General features: G+C 51.9%; 1 protein-coding gene and 3 long non-coding RNA genes across 11 annotated transcripts in view; 2 read left to right on the plus strand and 2 right to left on the minus strand.

Annotated features, from left to right (window-relative positions):
* Positions 1-5,226, plus strand: part of LOC121103464 — a 10,466-nt gene extending 5,240 nt beyond the window's left edge. The window contains exons 2-3 of the long non-coding RNA XR_005835702.1: positions 2,176-2,290; positions 5,209-5,226. This is a non-coding gene — a long non-coding RNA (uncharacterized LOC121103464). The remainder of the gene's footprint in view (positions 1-2,175; positions 2,291-5,208) is intronic.
* LOC121103463 lies at positions 4,752-7,404 on the minus strand. The gene is made up of 3 exons (XR_005835700.1): positions 6,242-7,404; positions 5,726-5,842; positions 4,752-5,198 (listed from the first exon to the last, which is right to left on the minus strand). It is a non-coding gene; the product is annotated as an uncharacterized LOC121103463 (long non-coding RNA).
* Positions 7,405-7,529: 125 nt separating this feature from the next.
* LOC103680403 lies at positions 7,530-24,557 on the minus strand. Of its 5 annotated transcripts, XR_573103.2 has the most exons (9): positions 23,532-24,536; positions 15,177-15,368; positions 13,362-13,525; positions 12,978-13,093; positions 12,395-12,603; positions 11,365-12,163; positions 8,850-10,355; positions 8,422-8,625; positions 7,530-7,865 (listed from the first exon to the last, which is right to left on the minus strand). It is a non-coding gene; the product is annotated as an uncharacterized LOC103680403 (long non-coding RNA). The 5 variants fall into 5 exon arrangements; XR_005835686.1 differs by having other exon boundaries at positions 11,365-12,603; positions 23,532-24,557; XR_005835687.1 differs by having other exon boundaries at positions 11,365-12,603; positions 13,413-13,525; positions 23,532-24,556.
* On the plus strand, positions 14,293-22,427 carry EDDM13 (epididymal protein 13). Of its 4 annotated transcripts, none has more exons than XR_573106.2 (7): positions 14,293-14,956; positions 15,298-15,324; positions 15,995-16,117; positions 19,070-19,194; positions 20,742-20,779; positions 20,987-21,342; positions 22,115-22,427. XR_573106.2 is itself a non-coding variant. In XM_008709939.2 (6 exons), the coding sequence occupies exons 1-6, from the start codon at positions 14,796-14,798 to the stop codon at positions 22,190-22,192; spliced, it is 552 nt and encodes a 183-aa protein (XP_008708161.1). In that variant the 5' UTR covers positions 14,306-14,795; the 3' UTR covers positions 22,193-22,427. The 4 variants fall into 4 exon arrangements, 2 of the variants coding, with proteins under 2 accessions (XP_008708161.1, XP_008708162.1); XR_573107.2 differs by having other exon boundaries at positions 14,853-14,956; positions 15,995-16,021; XM_008709939.2 differs by lacking the exon at positions 20,987-21,342 and having other exon boundaries at positions 14,306-14,956.
* Positions 24,558-26,329: the final 1,772 nt, after the last annotated feature.

Consider the following 26,329-nt stretch of genomic DNA (forward strand, 5'->3'; position numbering starts at 1 on the left):
CCCCCCCCCCCCGCCCCGCCCCTGGGCACGACTACCATACTTTCTGTCTCTATGGATTTACCTATTCCGGATGTTTCTATAAGCGGAGCCACAGACCGTGTGGTTTCCTGTGCTGGCTGCTTGCACGGAGCACAGTGTTGTCAGGGTGCGTCCGTGTTGGAGCACATGTCAGCACTACCTTCGTAGTTACGTAAAGTCCCAGGCTACGGACAGACCACGTCTGCGTAGCCATTCGCCCATCGGTGGACGTTGTGTTGCTTCCACTTCTTGGCTCTTGCAATTGTGCTGCTCTGGACATCTGTGTGTGCTACGGACGCAGTGTGTCCTCCCCAAATTCCTGCCTTGAAATCCTAATCCCCCGTGGGATGGTGTTAGGAGGTGAGGACTTGGGGAGGCGACTAGGTCACAAGGGTGGGGCCCTCATGTGCGGGATCAGCGTGCTCGTAAGAGGAGCCCCGAGAGCTTGCACTCCCTCCCTCTGCTCCCTGCCAGGTGTGGACACGACAGGAAGGCAGGTGCCTGCAAGCAGAGAAGGGCCCCTCCCCAGACTGCTGTCACCTCGATCTTGGACTCACAGTTTCCTCTATAATTATCATCTTACACTGGTTGTTGCAACTGATGAATGAGTATCAATACTTTATTATTAACGAAAGTCTGTGGTTACATTAGGGTTCAGTCCCTGCCGTACAGTGGATTTTGACAAATGCATGTCACATACCCATGACAGTGTAATACGGAAGACTTTCGCTGCCTTGAAAATCCCCTCTGCCCCGTCTATTTATAATAGGCTTTATTTTTATGATGAAAAATTTTAAAGTTTTGCTCATTAAACTTCATGGTTAATGAATATTTGAAGCCTTGGAGAAATGCTCAGTACACATTCTGCCTAGAGAACAAAGCACTTTAAATGCTTTATGCATGAAGTGATCACTGCTTAAGATACGCATGCCTAGGGGCGCCCGGGTGGGTCAGTCGGTTGAGTGTCCTGCTCTTGGTTTCAGCTCAGCTCATGATCTCAGGGTGGTGGGGTTGAGCTCCTATTGGGTTCCATGCTCAGCAGGGGCTGCTTGGGATTCTCTCTCCCTCTTCCCCTTCCCCCTGCTTGCAGTCTCTCTCTAAAATACATAAAATCTTTTTAAAAAGATACGCACGCATATCACATATATCATGTATTAAATGTATGGGGCACCTGGGTGGCTCAGTCATTAAGCGTCTGCCTTCAGCTCAGGTCATGATCCTGGGGTCCTGGGATCGAGCCCCGCATCGGGCTCCCTGCGAAGCGGGAAGCCTGCTTCTCCCTCTCCCACTCTCCCTGCTTGTGTTCCCTCTCTCGCTGTGTCTCTGTCAAATAAATAACATCTTTAAAAAAATGTACGTATAATCATGATATGTCCATATATTGTATTCTTGATATACATACAGAGAGACTATCTGCACCATTCCATGTGCTTTATAGGTATATACACAACTAATCTTCCAACATGGATGAGGTTGAAAATGCCATTATCCCCATTTTATAGATGAGGAAGCTGAGGCACAAAGTGGTTGAGTAACGTGTTCAGGGCACATAGGCAGTGAGTGGTAGGGACACGTAAATGCACAAGAATGTGAAAATAATATTTAGTTCTGGGCAGCAGGATGACAGGTGTTTTTCTCTGCTTGTGTTGTTGTTTTTGGAAACCTAACAATTTGTCCAGGACAGGGTTGGCACACTCTTCTGTCAAGAGTCCGATAGTGACTGTTTTCGGCTCTGTGGGTCAGATGGTCTGTGTCACAGCGGTTCAACTCCGCCGTGGAGCAGGAGGCAGGACACCAACGAATGGGCTGTGTTCCAATAAAACGCTCTTTGTGGCACCAGAATTCCACTTACCATGAAACACTATTCTTTTGTCTTCCCCCAGCCAACCATTTGAAAATGTAAGGACACACACAGCTCAAGGGCCCTACTATAACAGGAGACAGGCAGGATAGCCAGCATCACGCTAAGTGTTTCTTTAAGATAAACAAGCCATGCAGTGCGGGGAGAGCAGCTCCTGCAGGAGCTCGGCAGGGGGCAGGGGCGCGGGCCTGGGTGCCTGCCAGCTCCGGCCAGCGACACAGCATGCGTGGGCAGGGAGCTTGGCCCAGGGAGTCTGGGAGGACAGCCGGTGACCAGAGTCCCGTTTGTCTTGGAAGGAGAACGTCCACCCCGAATCCCGCCCCACTATGCGCAGAGGCGAGCTGTTTCTGAGGATGCCCCTGCTGATTCTGATTTTCCTGGGACTGGCGGCAGCCTGCATTCCCCGCGAAGGTGATGTCTGCACCCTCTCCCCATCTGCTCTTCCATTCTGCTTACGGTGGGCAGGCTCGCGTGGCTGCTCCAGACAGCCTCCCGAAGTCCAGCCAGACGGCTGCTGGCTGTAGGCACCCTCGTTTCCCTCTTTCCGGGTGGAGACGGTGGCGGGGGAGTGAGTCCTACAGCCGTACAGCCCTACCATAGCCCTGCCTTGGAGACAGGCTTGCGTCTGTCCCTGGTTTTGTCACGGGCTCTCTGTGACTTGGGCGGGGAGACATTGCTTGAACAAGCATCGGATGAATGGGTCTCATAAGCATCTCCAGTCCGTGGGATTTCTGTGTGTCATCGATGTGGCCGTGGGTGCATAGTGCCTGGGAGTTGACGTTATTATGGTCATGGAGTTGTAGCGAGACCCCAGATCTTTACAGTGTAAGGACACCACACGTTGGAAAGAGCACCTGAGTCTCATCACAAAACTGAGTTCCTATTGCCTCATTTGCTCCACAAGTATTCATTGAGTTCCTGGCTTGTTCCCTGTGCTTGATGCTGGGAATGCAGTGAATGAAAAAGACAGACATAGTCCCATTCACACAGAATTCTCATGTTACGCAAATAAGCACGTCCCAATGTGGCCATTGAGAGAAGGCCTGTCTGGATAAGTGACATTTGAGGGAAGATGCCGATGATGGGAGCTAGCCAGCCAGAGTTAGGCAGATGGTCCAGGTGGGGGGAATGGTACATGCAAAGGCCCTGGGGCAGGAAGGCATTGGGTCCCTTCACAGGTCTGCGAGAAGCCTGTATGTCTGTGCATGGTGGATAGGGAGAGGGGAATGGTGGGTGGGGACTGTTACAAATAAGAATGGAGAGGAGGCAGAAACTAGCACATAAGGGCCCCTGTGGGTCAGATTAGGATGTGGATATCGTAGCCAAAGGAAGTGATTACAAGGCTGTCAGAAAGGGAGTGTCATAATGAGGGGTGTGTGTGTGTGTGTGTGTGTGTGTGTGTGTGTGTGTTTAAATGATCTATCTTGGTCCTAATGAAGAATAGATTGGGCGGAACCAGGGTTAGAGAAAGAACTGAAGAAAGACTCCTATAATTTTATTTTTTCATTTCACTTCATTTTCTATTTTTTGCAGCTGGATGATTGAGGCTGCCCTTAACTGAGTCTTGGGAAAGTTCTGTAGAGCAATTGATTTTTTTTAAACTTTATTTTGAAGTAATTTTATTTTATTTTATTTTAAGATTTTATTTATTTATTTGACAGAGAGAGAGACAGCCAGCGAGAGAGGGAACACAAGCAGGGGGAGTGGGACAGGAGGAAGCAGGCTCCCAGTGGAGGAGCCTGATGTGGGGCTCGATCCCAGAACGCTGGGATCATGTCCTGAGCCGAAGGCAGACGCTTAACGACTGTGCCACCCAGGCGCCCCTATTTTGAAGTAATTTTAGAAATTACTATTTTAAATTAATACAGAAAAGTCACAAAACCAGAGTTCCCAAATACCCTCCTCCCAGCCTCCCTTAATGTTACCATCTTACCCAGCCATCGCACAGAGATCATAGCCAGGACCTTAACACCATTACAAAACTACTACCTAAATTACAGACCCTACTCCAATTTCACTAGTTTCCCCACAAATGTCCCTTTTCTATTTGAGGATCAATGTGGGTCCAGGATCCCACATTGTGCTGCGTCTTCACATCTCACTCTTGCCATTAGTCCTTACAACTCATGGCTGAGTTGGCCAATCTTTCATGACCTTGACCCTTTCAAAGAAGAGCCCTGGTCAGCTATTCTGAAGAATGTCTCTCAGTCTGAGCTTATCTGAAGTTGTCTCACGATCACATTGAGGTCGTGCGTTTTAGGCAGGAACACCTCGGAAGGGGTGCTATGCCCTTCTCTGTGCATTTTGTCGAGGACATTGATGTGTCTCATTACACAAGATGTTTGTTAGTTTGTTTTTAAAGATTTTATTTATTTGACAGAGAGAGAGGCAGCGAGAGAGGGGACACAAGCAGGGGGAGTGGGAGAGGGAGACGCAGGCTCCCAGCGGAGCAGGGAGCCCGATGCGGGGCTCGATCCCACGACCCTGGGATCATGCCCTGAGCCGAAGGCAGACGTTTAACGACTGAGCCACCCAGGCGCCCCTCCTTACTCGAGACGTTAACCTTGATCATTAGGTTATGGTGGTGTCTGCCAGGGTTCTCCACAGTCCAGTAACTATTTCCCCTTTGTAATTAATGAATGTCCTGGGGAGATAGTGGGAGACTGTGCAAATACCCTATTTGTCCTCAAACATTTGCCCACCAATGATAGCACCCACCAGCGGGTCTTGCCTGCAGAGATAATCACCGTCATGTTTGCTCCATGCTGATTCTCTTAGTCCTTCTACACGTATTAATTGGAATTCTTCTGTGAGGAAGAGTTGACACATGTGCTCTATTTATTCAAGTATTTACTTATATCACTGTGAATGCATGGATGTTCATTTTATTAACAAAAAATGACATTACTTTTCGATGGGTGGGAGGGCGATGACCACACATTCTCTTTGGGACGTGCTATGTTTGAAGAGCCTGTAAGAAGTTCAAGACATCCAGAGGTCGCAGGTTCCAAGAGAGCAGGGCTTGAGATGCCTTGTTAACTCTGTTCCAGCCCCTCTCCTCCCAGCCAGTCTCGCAAATGCCTATAGAGCAGGAACCGAGTCTGATTTATGTTTTCCCAGCACCAAGCATATGGCAGAGGCCAGTCTGTGCTAAACGAATGTCCGTTGGGTGAATGATGGGGGGATGATGGGTGGACCTGGGTAGACTTATGGACACACGCAGTGGGTGGGTTATCTGCCTCCTTGGTCATCACAGTGATCTAACGCTGAATTCTCTCCTTACTTCCTGCTCCTGTTGGAATCTGGATGGCCAACACTTCTGCTTCCAGCCGCCATTGAAGAAAAAAGTAAGAAGCGTGTAAAGCCCCAAGTTTGTACTCCCGTAGCTAGCTCCTCTCAGATTCCTTCCGATGTCAGGACCCCTCAGGGAATGTGGGGGGAAAGGTGGGACTCGGGTCCGGCACACAGGCTTTGTCTTGGGGGCAGGGAAGACCCGTAAGTACGAAAGACACGAATGTTCCATGAAGGAATAAAGAAATTAACTGAGGTGGATAACGTTAGCACTAATCCTACTCTCTCCCTTGCTTTTATTTTCCACGTCAATCCACTGACTCCTGGTGCTGTTGCCCTTCCAGTCAAATGTAAGTAAGCCCTACCTGCTCCCCCCTACCTAACTAGGCAGCCCTTCCACCCAGAGAAGGGGCGCGAGGAAGAGGCAAAAGTGTTGACTGCCACGTTCAACCAGGACAGATTCCCAGAGAGGCTCTCGGTCCCGACTCAGGCTCCAAACCCAGAATCTGCAGATCCCAGGGGACAAAGAGATGGCCTTCGGGGAGGTCAACAAACCTTTGCACTCCCGTGTAAAACTGAGAGGAGGGGGGGAAGAACTGGTGTGGTCTTCTGGGAACGTGCACTTTGTAGCTTCAATCAGACTTTCAGTAGTACGATCAGTGGCCTTGTGCTCTAAAAAGTACAACTGCATTGGGTTAGACTGCGTGTATTCATCTGGTGGGTTTTAGACGAGAAAAATACAGTGTGGACTGGATAAGCTTCCCTGTTTTCTGAGTATTAGCCTTCCTGGTCTGCAGCTGAGAAGTGATGACAATTGGTTGTTATGGAGACAGACCCTCCTTCTGCAAACCTTCCAAAACCCCCGTGGGGGAGGAGAATCTGGATGCCCCAGACAACTGGTATCCCTGGGGTTTTTTTGACTTTGGGGTAAATGTGTCTCCCAAGGGGCCCTCCAAAGGGTTCTTAGAATGGATCACAGCTTCTCAGTCTGGTTCCCTATCCTATCTGGGGACCTACGGGGTACAATGAGGTATGAAGGATGACTTGATTGATTTCATATTCTTTTCGAACCTTTATTGGGAAAATGATCCCCGCCGGCTGCCATCGGTCGTCTCCTTCCCGGGGCTTGCCCGTCAACAGTGCTGAAAGGTAAGACCTGGGTCCACCTGCCTCCCTTTGGTTTGATTGTGTCCGACGGGGATAATTTCTGCTGACCTTCAATGGGTCTTTCTTCTCCCGGCTGTCTACAGCCCAGCTTCTAGTCTAGAGACCTACAAAACTGAGTACTAGAGTATCTTGAAGAAAGCAAAATACTGCACCCCTTCCTCCCTCCCTCAATCAATCAGTCAATCAGTCAATCAATCAATCCCAGTTGCCCAGAGATTGCGCACATGTTCGTGGTTTGCATACGACGGAAGGAAAGCCATTGGGCCACGGAGCTAAATTCGAGTCCACCCGAAATCTCATAGCTGGACAGACTGATTTCCCCTCCGCCTTCTGAGCAGGATAGAAAAGGCCACATCATCACTATGTGCTCAGGATTCCCCACAGATGGTGCCTAGGGCGGCCCGGGCTACTGTACCAGAACACCAGAGCTGGGTGGCGGCAACAAGGCCACCTCTCACAGTTCGAGGTTGGAAGTCCGAAAGCAACGTGCCAGGGATTCGGCTCCTGGTGAGAGCGAGCGTGCTCTTCCCCAGCGAGACAGCCGCCTCCTGCTGTGTCCTCACAGGGTGGGGCGGGGAGCCCTTCCCTCCTGACCGCATCTAAACCTACTTACCTCGCAAAGGACCCCCCCACCTCCAGATACCATCACATGAGGGATTAGGGCTTCAACACATGAATGTGGGGGGAACACACACATTCGTTCGGTAACAGACGGCGATCTGGAACGAGTTCAGGGAAAACAGACCAGGGCTTCAGGACGGAGTCCGCAAGCTGGGGAGGCAGGAGGCTAAGTCAGGACGTGAGGTGGGGACCGGCAGAAGGGCCACCCGCTCTGCACCAGGCACCTCTGCGTTCAGAGCCCAGGCCTGCCCCTTCCTCGCCGGACCACCCTGGGGAAGTCACTTCACCCCTCCATGCCTGGTTCCTGAGGCTAAATGCAGTCGCAGACGCGAAGCACTTTCTAAGGCAGCCTAAGAAAACCATTGAACAGTTCTTCCTGCTCCTATCCACCCCTACACGCACACACACTCACACTCACACACACACACTCACTCACACACTCACACACACACACCCCTCTCTAAGAATGTAATTATTATGATTATTACTACTTATATTACTATTTTTTAAAGATTTTATTTATTTGAGAGAAAGAAAGAGAAAGCACAAGTGGGAGGAGGGGTAGAGGCAGAGGGAGAAGCAGACTCCCTGCAGAGCTCGGAGCCCCAGGCAAGACTCGATCCCAGGACCCTGGGATCTTGACCTGAGCTGAAGGCAGACACTTACCCGGCTGAGCCACCCAGCTGCCCCCATGTTACTATTTCTAACATTTATAGGATGTTTACCTTGGGCCAGGAATTAGGCTAAGTTCCCCCGCCCCATAGGCATTCTCCTCCTTCCTTACTGCCGCAGCTGCAAATGGACGTAATATCTGCATTTTTCAGGGGCATTGTCACTTCAGTGACCAGTCCAAGATCACCCAGTTAGTACAACGTATAGCCAGGATGTCACATGTAGCCCGATATTCCTGGAAAGTACGATCTGATTACTCTAAGTGATATGGAGGGTAGTTCTGTGAGCTACTCAAACACGACGTCTCCAGTAACAAACAGCAGAATTCCTCAGCACGGAGGAAACCCGACCACAACCCCGCGGTGGGTATCAGCGTTCCCATTGTGTGGATGAGGACGTGGGGGGTTTACGGAGCACGTCAGACAGCTCTGAGCTTGAATCCCTGCACCCACTCATCAGCTACAGGGGGTCTCAAAAATCACGTGCTTTCTCTTGTGTGACCTTCACAGGCAACACGGGGACACTGATCTGTTCTGAGAGGGTCGGTGTGAAGTCACTAGAGCTAACGCCTCGGCACGTCGTTCTAGAGTCAGGAGTGGGTCGTTCCCGCCTCTTCGTAGCACGGCTGAGCAACGGTCCGTGACCGCTCCCCAGCTCACTTAGTCTCCCTCCAACACCAAGCGCAGGGACGCCAGGGTCTCAGCCCCTAACTGCCCACACCCCTCACCGTGGACTCTACTCCCCAGCCTGTTCCCGACCCCCAGCATCTCATTTTATGTTTGGTTTTCTACCTGCGGCTCCATCTCCATGATCCCTCCGTTCTGCGCCCCGTCCGTGACCTTGGCCGCCACCATGCTGACTCTTCTGGATGGGCTGCTGGCAGGAATCCTCGGTAAATCCCTCGCCACGCTTGTGATGGCTTTGCACTGTGAACCTCGGTGGGAAGTCTGAGCACGAATTTCTGAGCATCTGCTCTGTGCCTGGACCAGCTGGATCTAGACACAGGCAGAGAACAGAGACAAATACACGGAAATGATATTCGAGACGAGGGATGCCTGGTAGTGAGGATGGGGGAAGGGGACAGAGGGGGTATTGAGGGAAACCCTAAATCATGCCTGAGGCACCAGAGCCGCACTTCCCAAAGAACAGAGGTTGTTAAATCTGTTGAGCTGGGGAAATGCATTCATTGGGACTATTTCTTTGTGTCACATTTGCGTACCGTGTGGTCTGTCTTCTTCCTCAGGTATGATGACCAGGTTGTCAACGGACGGTAAGTGGGAGGCCTGTATCCTTTCTGGTGTTTCTCTTCTCCCGTCTACAAGGTCAAGCCGACTTACAGAGGGAGTCATGTACTTCTTTATTTTAAAATGTGTTTTATTTATTCATGTATTGGGGAGAGCCATCCAGGCAGCATCCAGTCCCATTGTGTTGCTTTGAGCTTTAAGGTGATGGAAATTTTCTATTACCACATGGCAGGGCCGGAACCCTACCTGATAGTTATTATGCCGTAGATTTCTGAAGTTATGAAAATAGTCTGTGCACGTGGGAGAAGTCGAGGGGACATAAAATCAGTATCAGAAATCTCCTCCTCATCCCATCCCAGGTCTGTCGCGTCTCTGGAGCATTCTTACCAGAAACATTCACACGCACATATGGTTACCGTCCACTTTTTGAGTTAAAAATGTTGTGCATTTCAGCAGAACTTGCCTCTTTCGTTCAAACACCTGCACAGTATTTCACTCACTCTCGTGTGATTTAACGAGTGTCCTGTTCACAGAACTTCGGTTTTCCTCTCATCTTTGCTTCGGATCTGCTCCCGTTCATGTTTACGCTGCGGCTCGCGCTCCTTCCGTGTTCTTGCTCTTCTCACGTTTGCACTGACATGTTGAGATAAACTCCTACCAGGGAAACGGCTGGGTCAAAGGGCACAGGCATTGAAAATGTGGACAGAGATCGAACACGTTTACCCTCCCGCCAAAAGCCAACGAGAATGCTTATTCCCCATGTTTGGCAACACTGGGAATTCTGTAACTTCTTGAATTTCGCTGCTGGGATGGCTGAAAAAACTGGGTTCCCATTTCGTACAAACAGGGAGACTGGACACGGGGAGGAGTTCCTGCCACGTTATAACGTGATCCTGGTCTCTACTGAGACTCTTTGTCTGAAGCCTGTTCTCCCCACTTTAGAGCAGGGGTAACAGACCAGCCAGCATTGTTCTGAGACTTTCTCTCTGCTCACCGGGGAATTGTGAGGGGAACGACCTCCCCCCCCACCCTGTGCGGGAGTTAAAGCTACATCTGGCCCCCCTGAGATCTCAGCCATCACCGAGATCTCACGCCCCCCTCCCAAGGGATGCATATGGCCCCAGACGCCAGGGCAGAGTGCGTGAGAGCCGGCCTTCCAGAAGCGGTTCGCCTGGAGCTCCAGCCCAGCTCCACTCCTCACCAGTCGAGTGGCCAGGGACAAGTCTGTCTTCCTCCTGCACACCAGAGACAGTGCTTGTGATGTTAAGACAGAACGTATGGAAAACCCGGTGCTAGGGAGCCGGCTAGAGCTGGCCAGACTCCGCCCAGCCCACAGTCCGCGGATCCCGGAGTCCAGAGCCCTCTTCACTGGTTCTGCCATCTGAAGAGAACGGCTCTCATCAGCCTGGGAGCAGAGCTCTCCTCTGTTGGTTCCCACGAGAAATCCGCTCCTGTCTGCAAGTAGTGAGCTCCAAGGAGGGCTAGGGAGGGAGCAGAGGTCACGGCCCTGAGTAGACTGCATTCTCCCGTCTCGGGGGCTGTTCCTCCCGCGCTGCCTGAGGCGAATCATTCAGTGCTCCCTAACTCCTACCCTCAGACAATCCCCCTCATCCATGCAGGGCAGCCCTCCTTGGATGGCAGCTGCACTTTCTAAAAATGTGCTTCTTGGTCCCCAAGCCAAGCGCCTGCTATAAAGCCAAAGATCAATGTAATAAGCCTTTATTGGGCGTGACGACCTAACACCTAATACCGTCAACCCAAGTCATAGGCTCATGGGGCTGGAGATCATGTGACCCAGTACACAGATGGGGAAACTGAGGCCTAGAAGGAAGCAGAGCATCAGGGGCAAAGTGGCAACTAACAGAAGTTTCATTAAGCACCTTAAAAAAGTCAGTGTGTTTTCGGGGCTCTGCCTGCATTGTTTCTTTAATTCCCCTAAGAGAGGTTGATGCCATCATAATCTAAAGTGACCTGTTGGCCCGGGACATTCCCGGTGTTAGCATTAAAACTCTCTCTCCTGGGAACCCCTCGGTCCCGGGCAAGCCAGAATGGCTGGTCACCCCTTAGAATTCCATTTTCATGACGAGGACCTGGAGGCGCGGAGAAGTGGGGTACAGGTCAGAAAGCTAGTGTGTGGAGAGCCGGGATCTGGACAAGGGTCCAAATCTTGCAATGCTGCCTCCCTGTGCGCCATCCGGCCCCAGACATTCTTGTGCCATGGTCGTCCTATACCACAGTGCCCCCATGGCCGGGGGGGGGGGCTCTCAAAGTCCTTCCAAAGCCCCAGGCTCCTTCCTATCCAGGACCCTGCCCACGCCGTTCCCTCTGCCTGGGATGCCTTCCTCTCCCCGCTTCCAGATGTCCTCCCACAGTTAACCCTACTCACGTTTCAGGTTTCAGACACAGCGACAGTGCCTCCGAGATGCCTTCCCTGGCCCCCCCACAAGGTCGGCAACCACGCACCCTGCAGGTTTACCCAAACACACTCACCCGGCTTGTGCCCCGCAGATGACCCTTGTCAGGCTTCTCTGGCTAGAGTCCCCGAGCTGGAGGACCTCGCCCGCTTTGCTGTCCTTGTGTCCTCACGCCTTGTACGTGGCCAACGCTCCGTCCAGACTTGTGGCAGAGACAGACTGACTGCACGATGGAGTCCGAGTCTTCGTCTCTAGTAGTCCTTTGCCTCTGCTCTCTTCCGGCCGCTCAGGCTTGCCCGTATCTAGGCTCCCAGTCTTAATGCCCTTTTCTCTCTCTACTCCGCACCTCCATCGGGACCCGGCTGCCTGCATTCTCCCCTCCAGACAGGACAGAAGAAGAAAGTGAGTACCGTGTCCTTGAGATTACATTCTTGTAACCCTCTCTGGGCCTTGGAATTCCTTAAAATATCTGGGAAAGGGTTGGTCCAGACCCAGGCATTTAGACATTGGCCTGGGGGCAGGAGACTCCACTGGACGATCTCGGCTGCGGTGAACCACTGTCTCTGGGGGGGATGGGGTGGGAAGGGGAGCATCTCTCCTCTTCCTCTGAGACCAAGGTTTGTCCATCCTTTAAATCCATGGCCTAGGAAAAGGTCTGGGACACAGCTGGGCTACACAAACGCTTCTTAAAGGAAGCGAATGTCCTCGACAACGGCTAACGCTGGGGATCTGTTAAGGATTTGGAAGGAGTTGAAGAGAAATAACAGCGCAGCATCTGTCTCTGTTGTGTTAGTGAATTCGCACAACAGCACAGTGAGCCCGACAGAGTCCAACTTAGAAGACGTGGTTCCCCACGCTGGCTGATCATCAGAAAGCTGAAATGAAACAAAACCAAACCAAACATGAATTTCTGTGTTCCACCCACAATTTTTGCATGAGAATACCGACGGGTGGGACCTAGGAATCTGTTCTTTCGAAAGGTTTCTCAGGTGATTTGGTTCAGACGGTTTGAGAACCCCTGAGCTAGAGCAGGAGCTGGCAAACCACAGCCTGGCCCACTTCCCGCTTTTTTTGAAATAAGGTTTTATTGACACCCAATCACCCACCTTCGTTTATGCCCCCCTCTGGCTGGTTTCTTGCTGCCGGGGCAGGTGAGTAGTCATGACGACGCTGACCCGCCAAGCCGAGAACAGCTACTCTGGCCCTTTATAGATGTTTGTTGGGCACCTGGGTGGCTCAGTCAGTTAAACGTCTGACTCTTGATCCAGGGTCATGAGTTCAAGCCCTGTGTAGGGCTCCACAGTGGGCGTGGAGCCTAGTTTATAAAAAAAAAAAAAAAAAAAGAAGATGATATTTGTTGACCTCTGAGCCAGAGCAATGCCTCTCAGAGTCTTTATTTAAAATTAAGATCCCACCTCAGATCGACCTAAAGAATCGGGACATCTGGGGTGGAGCTCAAGGCTCCTTGTTTGAAACACGCTTCCCAGGGGGTGACCCTTCAACACACTAACGACACACGTGGACCCACCAACTTCAACTCAATAAGCGGACTGTTGAGGTGGGGCCCAGCGTAGTGTACGGGGGTGAAGTGGACAGATAAAGAAGTGGTGCCCTCCCCTCAATCTTCGGTCTCAAGTCCCACCTCTACGCTCCCCTGAGGTGCAGAGGCGGTGGTTCGCTGGCACCCACCTGTGCTGGGTCACTGCGTGGGCCTCCTCGACACCCTCGGTGCCTGTGAGTCTCCCTTCTTTCACTTATAAACCAAGGTACGACGTCCGTGTGATTTTAAGATGGCTTCCCTACGACTGTGAGATAGGAAGTATTTAATAAAATAAAACTTTTTTTAAAAAACACACAAGAAAAGTGGTGAAATTGGGGTACGTTCTATCGTCCGGGTATCGGTATCGTGCCAACGTCAGTGTACTGGTTCTGACAACGTACTATGGTTACGGAAGATGCCGCCGTTGGGAGAAGCTGAACGGCGCTCACCCAGGACCCCGCCGTACTATTTTTGCAATATTTTGTGAGTTTATAATTAGTATGCATCAGAAGTTGAAAGTCATTTAAGATTACTTAGTGAAGGAAAAACGGAGCGTCCTTGGGGCGGTGGTGATGTCATCTTACTCTCTTGCCTGCTCTCTTCCATACCGACTTCTGGATTTCGGCTTCTGCGGCACCCTCCAGTGACAAGTAAGTTCTTTCTCCTTTTTTAGGGGTCACGGGGATGTGTTTGGGTGCTATGAAGTGTAGGGAACAAGAAGAGAAGGGGATTTTTGAATCGTTCTCTTCGATTTAGGCCCAGGTTGAGAGAGACCCTCTGCTAAGGGAGGTCTCAATCTACTGCCCACTCCCCCCACCCCTGCAGGAGGCTCAGCATGAGCTGTAGGGTCCACCGGCCCCGCGAGGCTGCAGGGAAAACCGAGAGAGGGTGTCTGGGACTCGGGTGGGTCCGAGGCTGCAGGTATGACTGGGTATGTGAGCACATATGCATAGAAGTCCCCAGATTTTATCAGATTCGCAAAAGCCAACGACCACTGCCCCAGAATTCAAGGCTGTACTGAGGCATGTGTAAGGGATACAGCCTACTCTTTCCTGACCCTCGGGAGAGAAAGGAGATAAAAACGGGTCAAGGGGATCCTTTGCTGATAATCTTTCTAATCTCTGGGAGATGAATCCCCGAGGAAAATGGGTACCCGCGGCTTCTGGCCACCTGGATAAATGTGTCTCCAAAGGGGACAAGTGGAATAGAAGCAACCCATCCTGGCCTCCAGCACGTCCCACGAAATCTGGGGGATACCCTCCTTTCCCTCCTGTGGGAGGGTCTCTTTGGGAACCACCAGGGTGGGGTGAGCTAAGAAGGACCCATTAACGCCCTCCCGGTCCTCTCCTTCCTGTTTCTGTCGGTGCCCACTGACCCCTACTGGATGTTCACCTCCTTGCTGCCCGCATCTCAACAGTACTGAAAAGTAAGATTCTTATTTCATGTTGCCCCCCGCCCCTCCTGCTTTGTTCCCTTTCTTATCTCTGCTAAAGGGTCCATTCCTAGCCCTGGATCATCTCAGAGAAATTTCTTTAAAACCCAGGGACCTGAAAAAATAGCTGTACTACTTTGACTTTCAAACAGGTGGGGTGTCCTGCGGGAACCAACCCCCCTCCTCAGATCAGGGATATGGCAATGATATGGTGGTTTTGGTGATTATAATAACTGGAATCCATTAAGAATTTTGCAAGTGCCAGGCACTGGAGACAGCATCACGCTCTATACTCTCCCACAACGTCTTCACAAAGTCGGCATTATTCATCCGAAGTCTACGGGGTGCCGACAACACGGGGACACTAATACAAGGAGAAGGACGGTGGCTGCCTTCCAAGCCTAACCCTGATCTGATGCAAGTCCCTTCGGCTTTTCGATTTCCCCTCTGACCCAGACAACGAGGCTTTGGATGGTCTCCCCTGTTCACTGCCAAGTCCTAACTGATCACCACGCCCCATCGGGGCTCTGCTCTCATGGGCTCCCGGTCTCCCCACCTTCTGATCTGTGATTTGTTTCCTCCTTACGGCCTCGTCTCTCATGACCCCTGGGACTCCACACTCTGGACTTCGTCTGCCCCCATGGCCTGGCCTCCCGGACACCTCTTCCCCCGGACGGGCGACATCAGAGATCCTAGGTCAGAATCTCGTGCGTGCTGTGGGGTTTTGGTGGGAAGCTTGTCTGGTGTGAATATTCTTGTACACTCAGTGTGCCGGGGCCACGCAGGGCAGCGGAGCCCCCGAAGATGAATCCGGCACGCTCGCACGTCTGCGTAAACCCGTAGTCTGTTGGGGGAGACGATGGTTATAAGGCAAGAGGGATCAGTGTCCCGTGGGAGGGGCAACGAGGACAGGTACCTGGAATCCAGCAGGGCTTCTCGGAGGAGGGGGAGCTCGTGCTGAGCTTGTCGGACTCGGGGACTCGAGGGCACCGTTGACGCTGCCTTTTCTGGTTCACTTTGTGCGCTGTCTTCCTTAGGTTTGCTGAGCCTCCAGGTGTTGAACGGTGAGTAGTGACTGTGCCGTCTGGCCCTTGTATTTGTCTTACCCCTGTGCGCAGAAACACTGAGCGCTTCGCTTCTTCTCTTAGTGTTGGAAGAGCCTTTAGAAATCACCGAACCTCACAGCCTCTCACCATTGTCACCACATCCTGAGTGGTTTAACGTTTTTGTCATTCATTCAACAAACGGTCATGAACACAAGCCCCTCTGAGCCCAGTCCGGTCCCAGGTGCCCGAGAGAGCAGGGAACCAGACAGGAATCGGTGCCTGCACGAACTTGCATTCGAGTGAGAGAGAAGGAAAACAAAATAAGTAAAGTCGGTGAAGCGTCTGCTGGATGTGGACGAGTCCGACGGACACGGTGGAGAGAAGGAGAGGCAAAGACAGCGTGGGAGAGGTCAACGGGCTTTTAGAGGGCGCTGAGGGAAAGTGACATTTTGGCAAAGACCTGAAGAGGTGAGGGAGCCAGGCTGACGGCCCAGCTGCGCCAAGGGCGCTCCAGGCACAGGGAACAGAATGTGCCAAGGCCACGAAGTAGGGAGAGCGCTTGGGGACCAAGGAGTCGAGCGAGGAGGCCACGGCATCCCCTCTGCTCCCCATCGGAGGCCCCCGGAGGCACTGCCTCCGTCCCCTTCATGCTTCCTTAATGATTTCCTCTCCTCCTTTTCACCTTTAGAAGAAACGAGTGGTTGCAAGGACGAAGGTATGTCGTGGGTCCGTCTGTACCTTTTCCTGCCTGGAGGACAGTGAGCTCCTTCAGCCCGGTTTATGACAAAGCCACAAGGCGAGAAGCCTCCAGGTAACCACGGGCAGAGCGCCGGTGCCCGCCGAGGTGTCCGTGTGAAGGGCAGCCAGAGCCCTGAGGCCACCCTGCTCCTCCGAGCTGCTCACTGGTACCAAGAACACCCAACACACCGAGGCAGGCGTGGGAACATTCCTGTTCCCCCTGGAAATGACACGTCAGTCCCGAGTGTCAGGGTTGCGTGGCCGAAAACCAAGAGAGAGGAAGCCAGGCGATAGAGAGGAAGCAAGCCTCCGGGTGGCTGAGACAGTAGCCGTAAACACTTAAAAAAAAGCTTACAGTTATTAAGTTCACAAAAACAGATGAAGAATTTCACCAGAGAATTATAGTTTGTTTAAAAAAAATAGTCACGTGGCAATTCCAAAATTGAAAATACATAACTGAAATGAGGAATTCAGTGGTTGGGCTTAACAGCAGAGAGCACGGTTAGGGAGCCAGAAAACGGGTCCGGAGGAATCACTCAAGGTGAAGCACAGTGGGTGGAAGAGTAGAAAATACAGAAGGAGGCACATGGGACGCAGGAGACCCGGGGAAAAGCCGAGACATGTGAAATGAGAATTTAAGAAGGAGAAGTGAGAGAAAATGAAACCAGAGTGACAGGTCAAGAGTTAATGGCTAGGAATTTTGCATATTGGTAAAAGTATCCCTCAAGCAACAGATTTTCAAAGTTCTGAGAGGGGCGCCTGGCGGGGCTCAGTCAGAAAGGCATGCAACTCCTGATCTCGGGGTCATGAGTTCGAGTCCCATGTTGGAGGCAGAGATTACTTAAAAAAAACAAAATCTTAAAAAAAAAAGTTCTGAGAACCCCAAGGGGAGTGAATATAAAGAAAACCACCTCTAGGAACAGTCACGAAATAGTTTAAAATCACCAAGAGAACATTTTTAACTCCTCCCTCCCACAAGAGATCTGTAAGAGAGAGACGAAGACAGAAAATTTGAAAGAAAAGTAAGGGGAATTCTGTCATCAGGAGTATATCCCTGAGCCGCCAACTAAAGGAAGCCAGCGTTACTATTGTGAGCCCAGACCCCGCTGTTGTCAGAGGGGCACTGAAATCGAGAAAGAGATTAATCCACCAGGAAAATACGCCAGTTCTCAATGTTTTCACACAGCGACTGGTTTTTACATAAAAGGAAAACAGGCCAAACGACAAGAAAAAATAGATGCATCCAACGGTCACAGGGGGGACTTCAACACCTCTCTCAACACCTGTCTCTCAACAGATGACAGGACAGGCAGATAAAACTCAACATGGAAGGTAAAAGAGCAACGCACAAACATGACATAATTGACACAGAAAGAACTCTGAACCCGACCCCGATGGAATGCATAGACTTTTCAAGTGAACGTGGGATTTTTTTTTCTTACCAAAATTGGCTGCACGTTGGTTCATAAAACAAGCCTCAGTCAACTTCAGATTGAAGACATTTATTTATTATTATTACTATTTTTTAAAAGATTTTATTTATTTATTTGACAGAGAGAGCACAAGCAGGGGGAGATGGAGGGGGAGAAGCAGGGAGCCCAACATGGGACTCGATCCCAGGACCCTGAGATCATGACCTGAGCTGAAACTGAGTTGGACACTTAACCAACTGAACCACCAAGGCACCCCAAAACTTCTTTTTTTTAAAGATTTTATTTATTTATTTGACACAGAGAGAGAGAGAGAGATAGTCAGCGAGAGAGGGAACACAGCATGGGGAGCGGGAGAGGAAGAAGGAGGCTCCCAGCGGAGCAGGGAGCCTGATGTGGGGCTTGATCCCAGGACCCCGGGATCATGACCTGAGCCTGAAGGCAGATGCTTAACAACTGAGCCACCCAGGTGCCCCACCCCAAGACTTTTTTAAAAAAAGATTTTATTTCATTATTTGAGAGAGAGAGTGAGCATGAGTGGGGCGAGGGGCAGAGGGGGAGAGGGAGATGAGCACAGTGCCCAGTGGGATGAGGGGCTGGACACGGGACTCGATCCCAGGACCCTGAGATCATGACCTGAGCTGAAGTCAGACGCTTCACCGACTGAGCCACCCAGGTGTCCTGCCAAAGATTTGCTTAGAGAGAAATTTATGATCTCAAATGTGTATGTTAAGAGAAAGGAGGGAAGGAAGGTGAAAACGCAGAAAACCAATGATTTGAGTATCTAAAGCATTCTGAAAAAGAGAAAGAGGTTAAACCCAACTAGAATGAGGAAGTGATGAAAAGCCAATGAAAAAAAAGTACACTAGAAATCAACAGGCTAACAGCCAGTCCTCCGGAAAAGACTAATAAAAATGTAGCTCTCGTGCACTGCTGATAAGAAACAAACAAAAAATACAGGAGAAACAAATCACCAAAACCAGGAGGGAAGGGATCCCGCAGGTATTAAAAGAATAATAAAGAGGATAGTTTGAAAAACCTTATGCCAGTAAAATGGCAAGTGTAGACAAAACGGACAAAATCCTAAGAAAACTCAAATGACCAAAAGTGAAACAAAAGGAGGAATATCTGAATAATACTTCGTCAAAGATATTTAATCTGTAATCAAACTTCCCACACACACATTCCCAGGGTCAGATGGCGTTTACATAGACGTTACTGCGTACACGCACAATCATAAAACGCATATCGTAAAAATCTGAGGTTTTCTGTCTGTTACACTTTACTAAAATGTTTAGAATGGAAAGAGCAGGAAAGCAGGCTGGGGAGGTGCAAGGACATCTGCAGGCCACGTTCGGTCGGAGGCGGAGAGGCAATGTGGCCACACCGGGGTGTTAGGGCACAAGTGTGGAGCCGGAGGACGGCGGGTGAGGCTGGCGCCTGCGGTGCAGTGCACGGAGGGGGACCGGCAGCAGGAGACCAAAATGGCAATTCGAGGGGCAGGTGGACAGACGGTGTGGAGCTCGGGAAGGGCGGGATTTCTGGGAGGGCAGGGCAGGCCTTCAGTGTGCATCATTCCCACCGGGCTCTCCCAGAGAAGCTTTCCCTGGCCACCACCACCCCCAAGAAACCGCCAACCAAGCGGACCAGCTGGAACATGCTGAAATGCGCCTATATGATGGTCACCTTCTTGTTTGTGTCCTACAACAGAGGAGACTGGGTAAGAAGGAGCTGTTACCTAAGGGGGCAGGGAGGCGGGAGGGGGGCGGGCAGACCGAGAGGAGAAAGGGAGTGGAGGGAGCGAAGGGACTGCCAAGCAAGTGGAGGGGTAGGAGAGAAGATCCCCCTGTGTAAACAGAACCGCCCCTGCCTCCCTCACTCCCTGTCTCTCTCCACCACCCCCCTACACCCCCTGCCTCCATCCTGGAGCTTGGATAGGAGCCACTCCCTTCTGCACTAACACAGCGCCAGATGTTCCTAGGAAACACTACCATTCATTCAGTCAGTCTCTGGCTCTACCTCTCTCTCTCTCTCCATGTAAGGTAGGTTCTTAAGGACCAAGTCACTTGCCAAACAGCAAGCAGAGGTGTGGGGGTAGAGGTAAGGGGGCACAGGCGTGGATTATGACTTGCAAGAAATGGCCAGTAGTCATTCATTTCGTCCACATTCAAGTATTTATATATGCAGCAGGTCCCTTTGCTGGACGCTGGGGACTACAAGACCCCACAAGGTCCCTGGACCCACAGAGCTCACATGATAGAGGAAGGACAGACATGAAACTAGAGATGAGCTTCAGAAAAGGAAACAACTCAGGGGACCTCTCGTGGCATGTAGGGCAGTGGGCTGCTTCGCCCGAGAAGGCGGGCGGAGGTCGTAGAAGCGGCCTGCCTTGAGAATTGCAGGGATAGCCGTTGTGAGCGAAGGGAACGTGCAAGGCAAAGACCCTGAGGCCAAAACACACTATGTGCCTCAGGGACCTAAGGAAAATCTGCAGGAGTTGAGAGGGGCAGAGGGAGTCCAGATCCCAAAGGGGCCTCCTAGACCATGGCAAGAAGAAAGCTTTTATTCCAAGTGTGGTGGAGAGCCATCGCTAGATCTGATCTGAAGTACAAAAGGGTCGCTGTGGGTGCTGTGTGTGGACGGTGACGTGGCATCAGAGCTGGAGGGGAAGCAGAGAGACTGTGAGAAGGAGGCCCAAATGGCCTGGGCAGGATGCGTGGTGATGGGAGTGGATGCGAGGAGGACCTCCTAGCAGGTCTACAAGGAGAAGTGCTGGCAGACTGGCTGGGGGGGGGGGGCAAATGGGACCAATGAGATGAGCCTTGGTTGGGTTTGGGTCCTTGGTTAGACCAGTGGCTCTCCAGTGGGGGTAACCTTGCCACCCAGAGCACGCAGCAGCATCTGGAGATACTACTGGTGGTCATGCCTGGGGACGCGGAGCCACTGGCATTTGGTAGGTGGAGGCTGGGGATACTGAACACCCCGCCTCGCATAAGACAGCTCCAACCACAGTGATCTGGGTCCCAATGTCAGCAGTGATGAGGTTGAGAAACCCTATATTAGAGGATGTTTATGGGGACGGAGAGAATGTGGAAGGCGAGGCTGACAGATCAGCGGGCCCACGGGATGTCACAACGAGAGCAGAGGAGGAGAGAGGGGGGCAGGAAAGAAGGAAGGAGTGGGGAGAAAGGAAGGGAAGGAACTTGACCTGCCTCACCCCTACTGTGTCTTTCTGTTTCCGGTTCACTTCTTCGTCAACCTCCCAAGTGTTACTGCCACTACTGTACCACAGAAGTGGACAGCAGGTACGTCATGGCCGGGAAGGGCACGCTGTCCACTGCTGGGGTGGGACGGCGGGGTCCCAGTTGCCTCGAGTTTGAGAAGGGTGGGTTAGGAAACTCCAGTGGTGGAATCTCAGAGTCGTACGTGCCAACGGTGACCTTTAGCTCCTTGACGGTGTTGGGCTACCCTTCCCCACCATGTGGCTACAAAACATTTTCATCAACCACTAGTCAACTCGGTGCGTCTCTGTGGAGGAGCCTGTTCTGGACGCGCCACGTAAATGGAACCACACACCATGTGGCCTTTGCGCCAGGCTTCGTTCACTGAGCATCGTGTTTTCAAGGTCGTCCAGGCGGTGGCAGGGGTCACTTCCTTGTTCTTTCTCACTCATGGCTGAGCAGCATTTCGTCGGATGCCCAGACCATGTTTTGTTTATCCATCCAACTGCTGAAGGGCCTCTGAGTTGTTTTCTCTGTTCGACTATTGTGAACGGTGCTGCTACGAACATCTGTGTTCATGTTTCTATTTGAACACTTGTTTTCAACGGTTCTTTCGGGTACATGCGGTGGAATTGCTGGGTCATACGGTAATTCTGTTTAACTTACTGAGGGACTACTCTGGGATGGAGCCTTGCTTAGTTAAAACAGTCAAATAGCGAATTTTATGTGATGCGGATTTTACCTCAACTTTAAAAAACTATGAAAAGTGGGGGAGGCTGGAGTTACCCTCAGGCTGTAGCTTGCAGACCCCTGCACCCCTCCCTGGGGGGGAGAAGTCCACCTGATCACTCCCGGGGACTCCAGTACACAGAGCAAACCTTACCTATTCACTCCCTGCCCCAATGCTGCGTGGCTCCAGCGTGCCAGGCTGGGGGTACTACTGGTGGAGCTGGGGGCCGCAGGGGGGCTGGAGGCATGGGGGGTGGGGTGACAGAGTATGGGGATGTTGGGGCTGGAGGCATGGAGGGGTGAGGGCCTGGAGGCTGTGGCACTAGCGGGCCAGGATGGAAGGGGGGGGGGGGGGCCCAGGGGATCTTGCAGGGGGAGGCTGGTGGAGGGGTCCCTGCAGTCACCAAGCACGCCCTCCAGGGGAAGGTAACTGGCAAGCAGGGGAGTGTCCTGAAAGGCCCAATGGTGAGGGGACATTCTGTGGGGACATAAGGAACTGGAGGGGTGCCCCCCCCCCCCACAGGTGGCCGTGGCCACAAGAACCTGTGGGAGGAGGAGGCACCTGCTGGGAGTGACAGGGAGGAGCCCCCTGCTCAGACCTGGGGACGGGCGTTCCACATGGTGGAACAGCCCAGTGAGTAGGACAAAGCGAGACACACCTCTATTTCTCTGCTTTCTTCCCTTCCTTAGGACCGACCCCTGCTGCTCTTTCTAGCGACCCTGCCTCGGCTCAGCTCAGCGGTCGCCAGTCCTTCACCTGCTCAGTAGTCTCACCTCCTGAGAAGCCTGTCTGCCCCAGACAGCCAGCTTGGAGGGTAACGAACTGGGGTCCTCTGAGGATGACACTTGCCTGCCCAGAGGCACTGCAGGAAGGCGTCCCTGAGGGTCCTGACAGGCCCAGGGCGAGTGAGCACCCACAGGGGTCTCCCCACAACTGCTCTCCCTGGCCTTTCTCAACCTCCCCCACTGTTTCTCTAATTAAACCTACACTAGTTGAAGCGGCTGAAGGCTCAGTTCTTCCATTTGTGGGGGGCAAGGGTGCCAGGAATCATATATACCAATGCTGGTGACAACCTATCAGGAGCTTCTGTTATGCTGCCCACTTTATAGGCGAAGAAACTACAGCCCAGAGGGACTGATGATTAGTCCAAGGTCACACAAATGGCAGCGCTGAGGTCTGACCCAGGTTTGACTCATTACAAAGTCTATTTTTTTTTTTTGTACAAACATTTAGGTCCCCTAACTGAGGAAACAGGGATCTGAAGATGTAGTGACCGCAAGACTAGGCCATGTCCCAGCTGTCCAGCCTGCGTGCTTCTTTGCCCACATTATATTTGAGGGTGCCCATGGTCCTGGTTGAGAGCTTGGGCTCTAACAAGGAGACAGGTTTCTTGAGTGTAAATTCCAGCTCCCCCCACTTACTGGATTGCAACTTTGGGGAAGTTTTTGTCATCAATGCCTCAATTTGTCATCTGTAAAATGGGGGTATTGACAGAGTAGAAGCCCTCCTATCATTATAATCAGGACCAGCCATTGGTTGGTTCATCAAAAAGTTCATTAAAATAGGCAGTTGAAGGGGCACCTGGATGGCTCAGTAGGTGAAGCGTCTGCCTTCGGCTCAGGTCATGATCCCGGGGTCCTGGGATCAAGTCCTGCATGGGGCTCCCTGCTCAGCGGGGAGCCTGCTTCTCCCTCTGCCTCCCGCTCTCCCTGCTTGTGCTCTCTCTCTCTCTGACAAATAAATACATAAAATCTTTAAAAAAACAAAACTAAACTGTCAAGGTCATGGAGAACAGGGAAAGTCTGAGAAACGGCTGCGGATCAGAGGAAGCTGGGGAGACCTGGCAACTCAATGCCACGTGGCTCCTAACGGCCCGGAAACAGAAAAGGACCTCGGAGGAGAGAGTGGGACCATGAAATGAGCTGGAACTCAGTTAATAGCATTGCTCCGACGTGAAAGGCTGGTTTTCACAAACGTGAGGCGGTCCTGAGAGATTGCTGGAGGGGCATGTTGGGCACCCTCCAACTGCAACTTTTCTCTAAACCTAAAATCATCGCCAAGTAAAACAGTTTGAAATGAAAATACCAATTCTTCAGTTGCACTTACTTTGATGAGCTCTGCGCTTCCTCAAAGCGGAAAACGATGGGGATGCACTTCAACGCTCGCTTCTGGTCCAAGCACTGGCCCTCACTTCGCCCTCCCCTCGGCTCCGCCCACGGACTAACCCCACACCTCCCTCTCCCGGCGCATGCGCCCCTACCTCCTCGCGGGGCTCCGCGCGTGACGTCAGTACGCAAGAGGCGGACCGCGAGGCCGAGCTGTTACCATGGTGACCGCGGGCCAGCTCCGCGAGGCCCACAGTGAGGGCCGAGGCCCCCACAACCGAGGCCCCCGAACGGGCCGGCCCCTGTGGCAGGACCTGGCAAACGGAGCCGAGGAAAGGAAGCAGGAACGCCTGCGTTGGAGACCTCTCTCACTTCAGGAGCCTCCCGTCTCCGTCCAGAAGTTTCTGGGCCTCTCTAGGCTGGCGGGCTACTGTTGCCCTGGAGACAGCGGGACGCCGGACGCCTGACGAATGAGGCGGGGCCAGGCTGGAAGAAGACTTCCGATTGGCTGAGACACCGCACCACCGGCTTTAAGCGACAGCTCGGGGGCGCACATGCGCGTGGAGTTGGCCCCGCGCTCCTTTTCGGCCGGTGATGTCCAGGGGTCCGCAAGCCGCGGTCGCCTGGCTGCTGTCGCGGGTCGCGCTGGTGGAGGGACGCGGAGTCTGAGCCGGCGAGGCGCTCCGGGCCTCGTTCCCGAGGCCAGATGTGTGGGCTCCGAAGGAGTGCCTCCGGAGGTGAGTGCCACCCGCGGTTCCCACGCCCGGGTTTCCGAATGGGATTCCCAAAGCTCCTGGTCGCAGCCCCCACTCCCCGCATGTGACGTCATAGTTCCCCACGGCGGGGAGAGGGCAAATCTGAAGAGGTCGTGCATTCTGAGCCCCCTCCTGGGGCGACCTACCCTGTAACACCTCCCCCAGCCCCCGCCACGGGAGGTTTGGGCCGGAACCCTTACATCCTCTGTGGGCCTCGGTTTCCCCTTTTGTGAAATGATCTCTGAAGTTCCTCTGCCCCTTACTAACTCTGAGACCCGGGCGAGGTGCAGACACTCTGTGCCTCAGTTTACCCGTGTAAATTGAGGATGATGATAGAATTTGAGTCTCTAATGGAACCTTAGGACCGTGCTCCGCACACAATGACCTCTCAAGTGTTAGTGTCTGATTGTCATCATAATCTTTTGTTTGGGGATTTGAACAAGGCCCTTCCTCACTCTGGAGTCTCAGTGTGTTGATCTGAGAAATGGACGTAGTGGGTTTTGTGAGCGCCAATCTTGCTTCTCAGCACACAGCCAGTGACTGTTCTCCCTGAGGGATGCTGTAGAGTTTAGTAATAAGACACTGGAATTGCGAAAATCTGCCCTTGTCATGTCCGCTGCTGGTTGACCCTGGTCAGTTCTCATCTTTGATGAGCTCAGAGTTTCCTCAGGTGGAAAATGATGGGGTGGACTTCCAGTTCTAGCTTCTGGTCTGAGCACGGCCCCTAACTTTGCTTGGGTCAGCTATCTTGTCCATCACTGCGCCATCTGGAAAGTAACCGGGGCTGCTTAGCTGACTTGAAGGTCGTTTCAGTTGCAATCAGATCTGGTGCCCCTGTCCTCAGCCCACCTTACCCTCCCTTTGTAGTATCGAGCATCTTTTTCTTCTTAGTTTCAGGTATGCCTTCATTGCGTATTAGTATTTTTTTTTTAAGATTCCATTTATTTATTTGACAGAGAGAGACAACCAGCGAGAGAGGGAACACAAGCAGGGGGAGTGGGAGAGGAAGAAGCAGGCTCCTAGCGGAGAAGCCCGATGTGGGGCTTGATCCCAGAACGCCGGGATCACGCCCTGAGCCGAAGGCAGACGCCTAACGACTGAGCCACCCAGGCGCCCCTAGTATTTGGTTTTTTAAATTGTCTAGCAAAATTGGGCCAACTCATGTTTCCCTCGTCCTGTCTCTGGAATCAGGGCCGAACGAGGTCAGTGCCCCACATGACGCCTGAGGCATAAAGTGCGGCAACTCTGAATCCTGTGGTCAGGTCATCGTTATTTATTTATTTATTTATTTTTTTCAGATCTTTTTCAGGCCTTCTCCGTGAAGGAGTAAGTTAATGCTTACTAATCCCTTTATATCAGGTTATATCTTTTTCATTGTATTTACTGTTAAGACTATCTTTATGGCAAGAAATGTGGGGTTTTCATTTGTGGCAGTACAATGACGTTTCATTTTAAAAATAAACTTTGCACAGGGGCGCTTGGCTGGCTCAGTGGGTGGAGCATGCCACTGTTGATATTGGGGTTCCGAGTTTGAGCCCCACGTTGGGTATAGAGATTACTTAGAAATAGAATCTTTAAAAAAAAAAAAAAGCCCAAAACTTTGTAGATTCGCTGGTTCTCAATCTTGGTCGTATCTCAGAGCCACTTGAGAGCTGTAAAAAAAATAATACGGCGCCAGGCTCCACCTCTGGAGATTCGTTCAAACTGTCGTGGTCATAACCCAGTGCATTGTGTTCTAAAACTCCCCAGAAGATTCTAATGTGTAGTACGATTGAGAAACACTGACTAGACCGTCTATAACGGTCTGTTGTGCTCTAACATTCGTTAATGTTTTCATTCCTGAATCCTAAAGAGGTCTTGGGCCCACTTTGGCTTTGGCATGCGGACTATTTTGAGCTGAAGGCAATGGAGACCCTGCAGGCTCAAGAGAAACTTTTGCCTCTCACATAACTAAGTACCTAGAAGACTCTAAATTGGGGGTCTTTCCAGAATTAGAGCTATTCCCAGAGATAAGGTTTATCTGAGTGGCCATCTATACGGCAGG

Source organism: Ursus maritimus, unplaced genomic scaffold, assembly GCF_017311325.1.
Source record: "Ursus maritimus isolate PB19 unplaced genomic scaffold, ASM1731132v1 scaffold_19, whole genome shotgun sequence".
Taxonomy (NCBI): domain Eukaryota; kingdom Metazoa; phylum Chordata; class Mammalia; order Carnivora; family Ursidae; genus Ursus; species Ursus maritimus.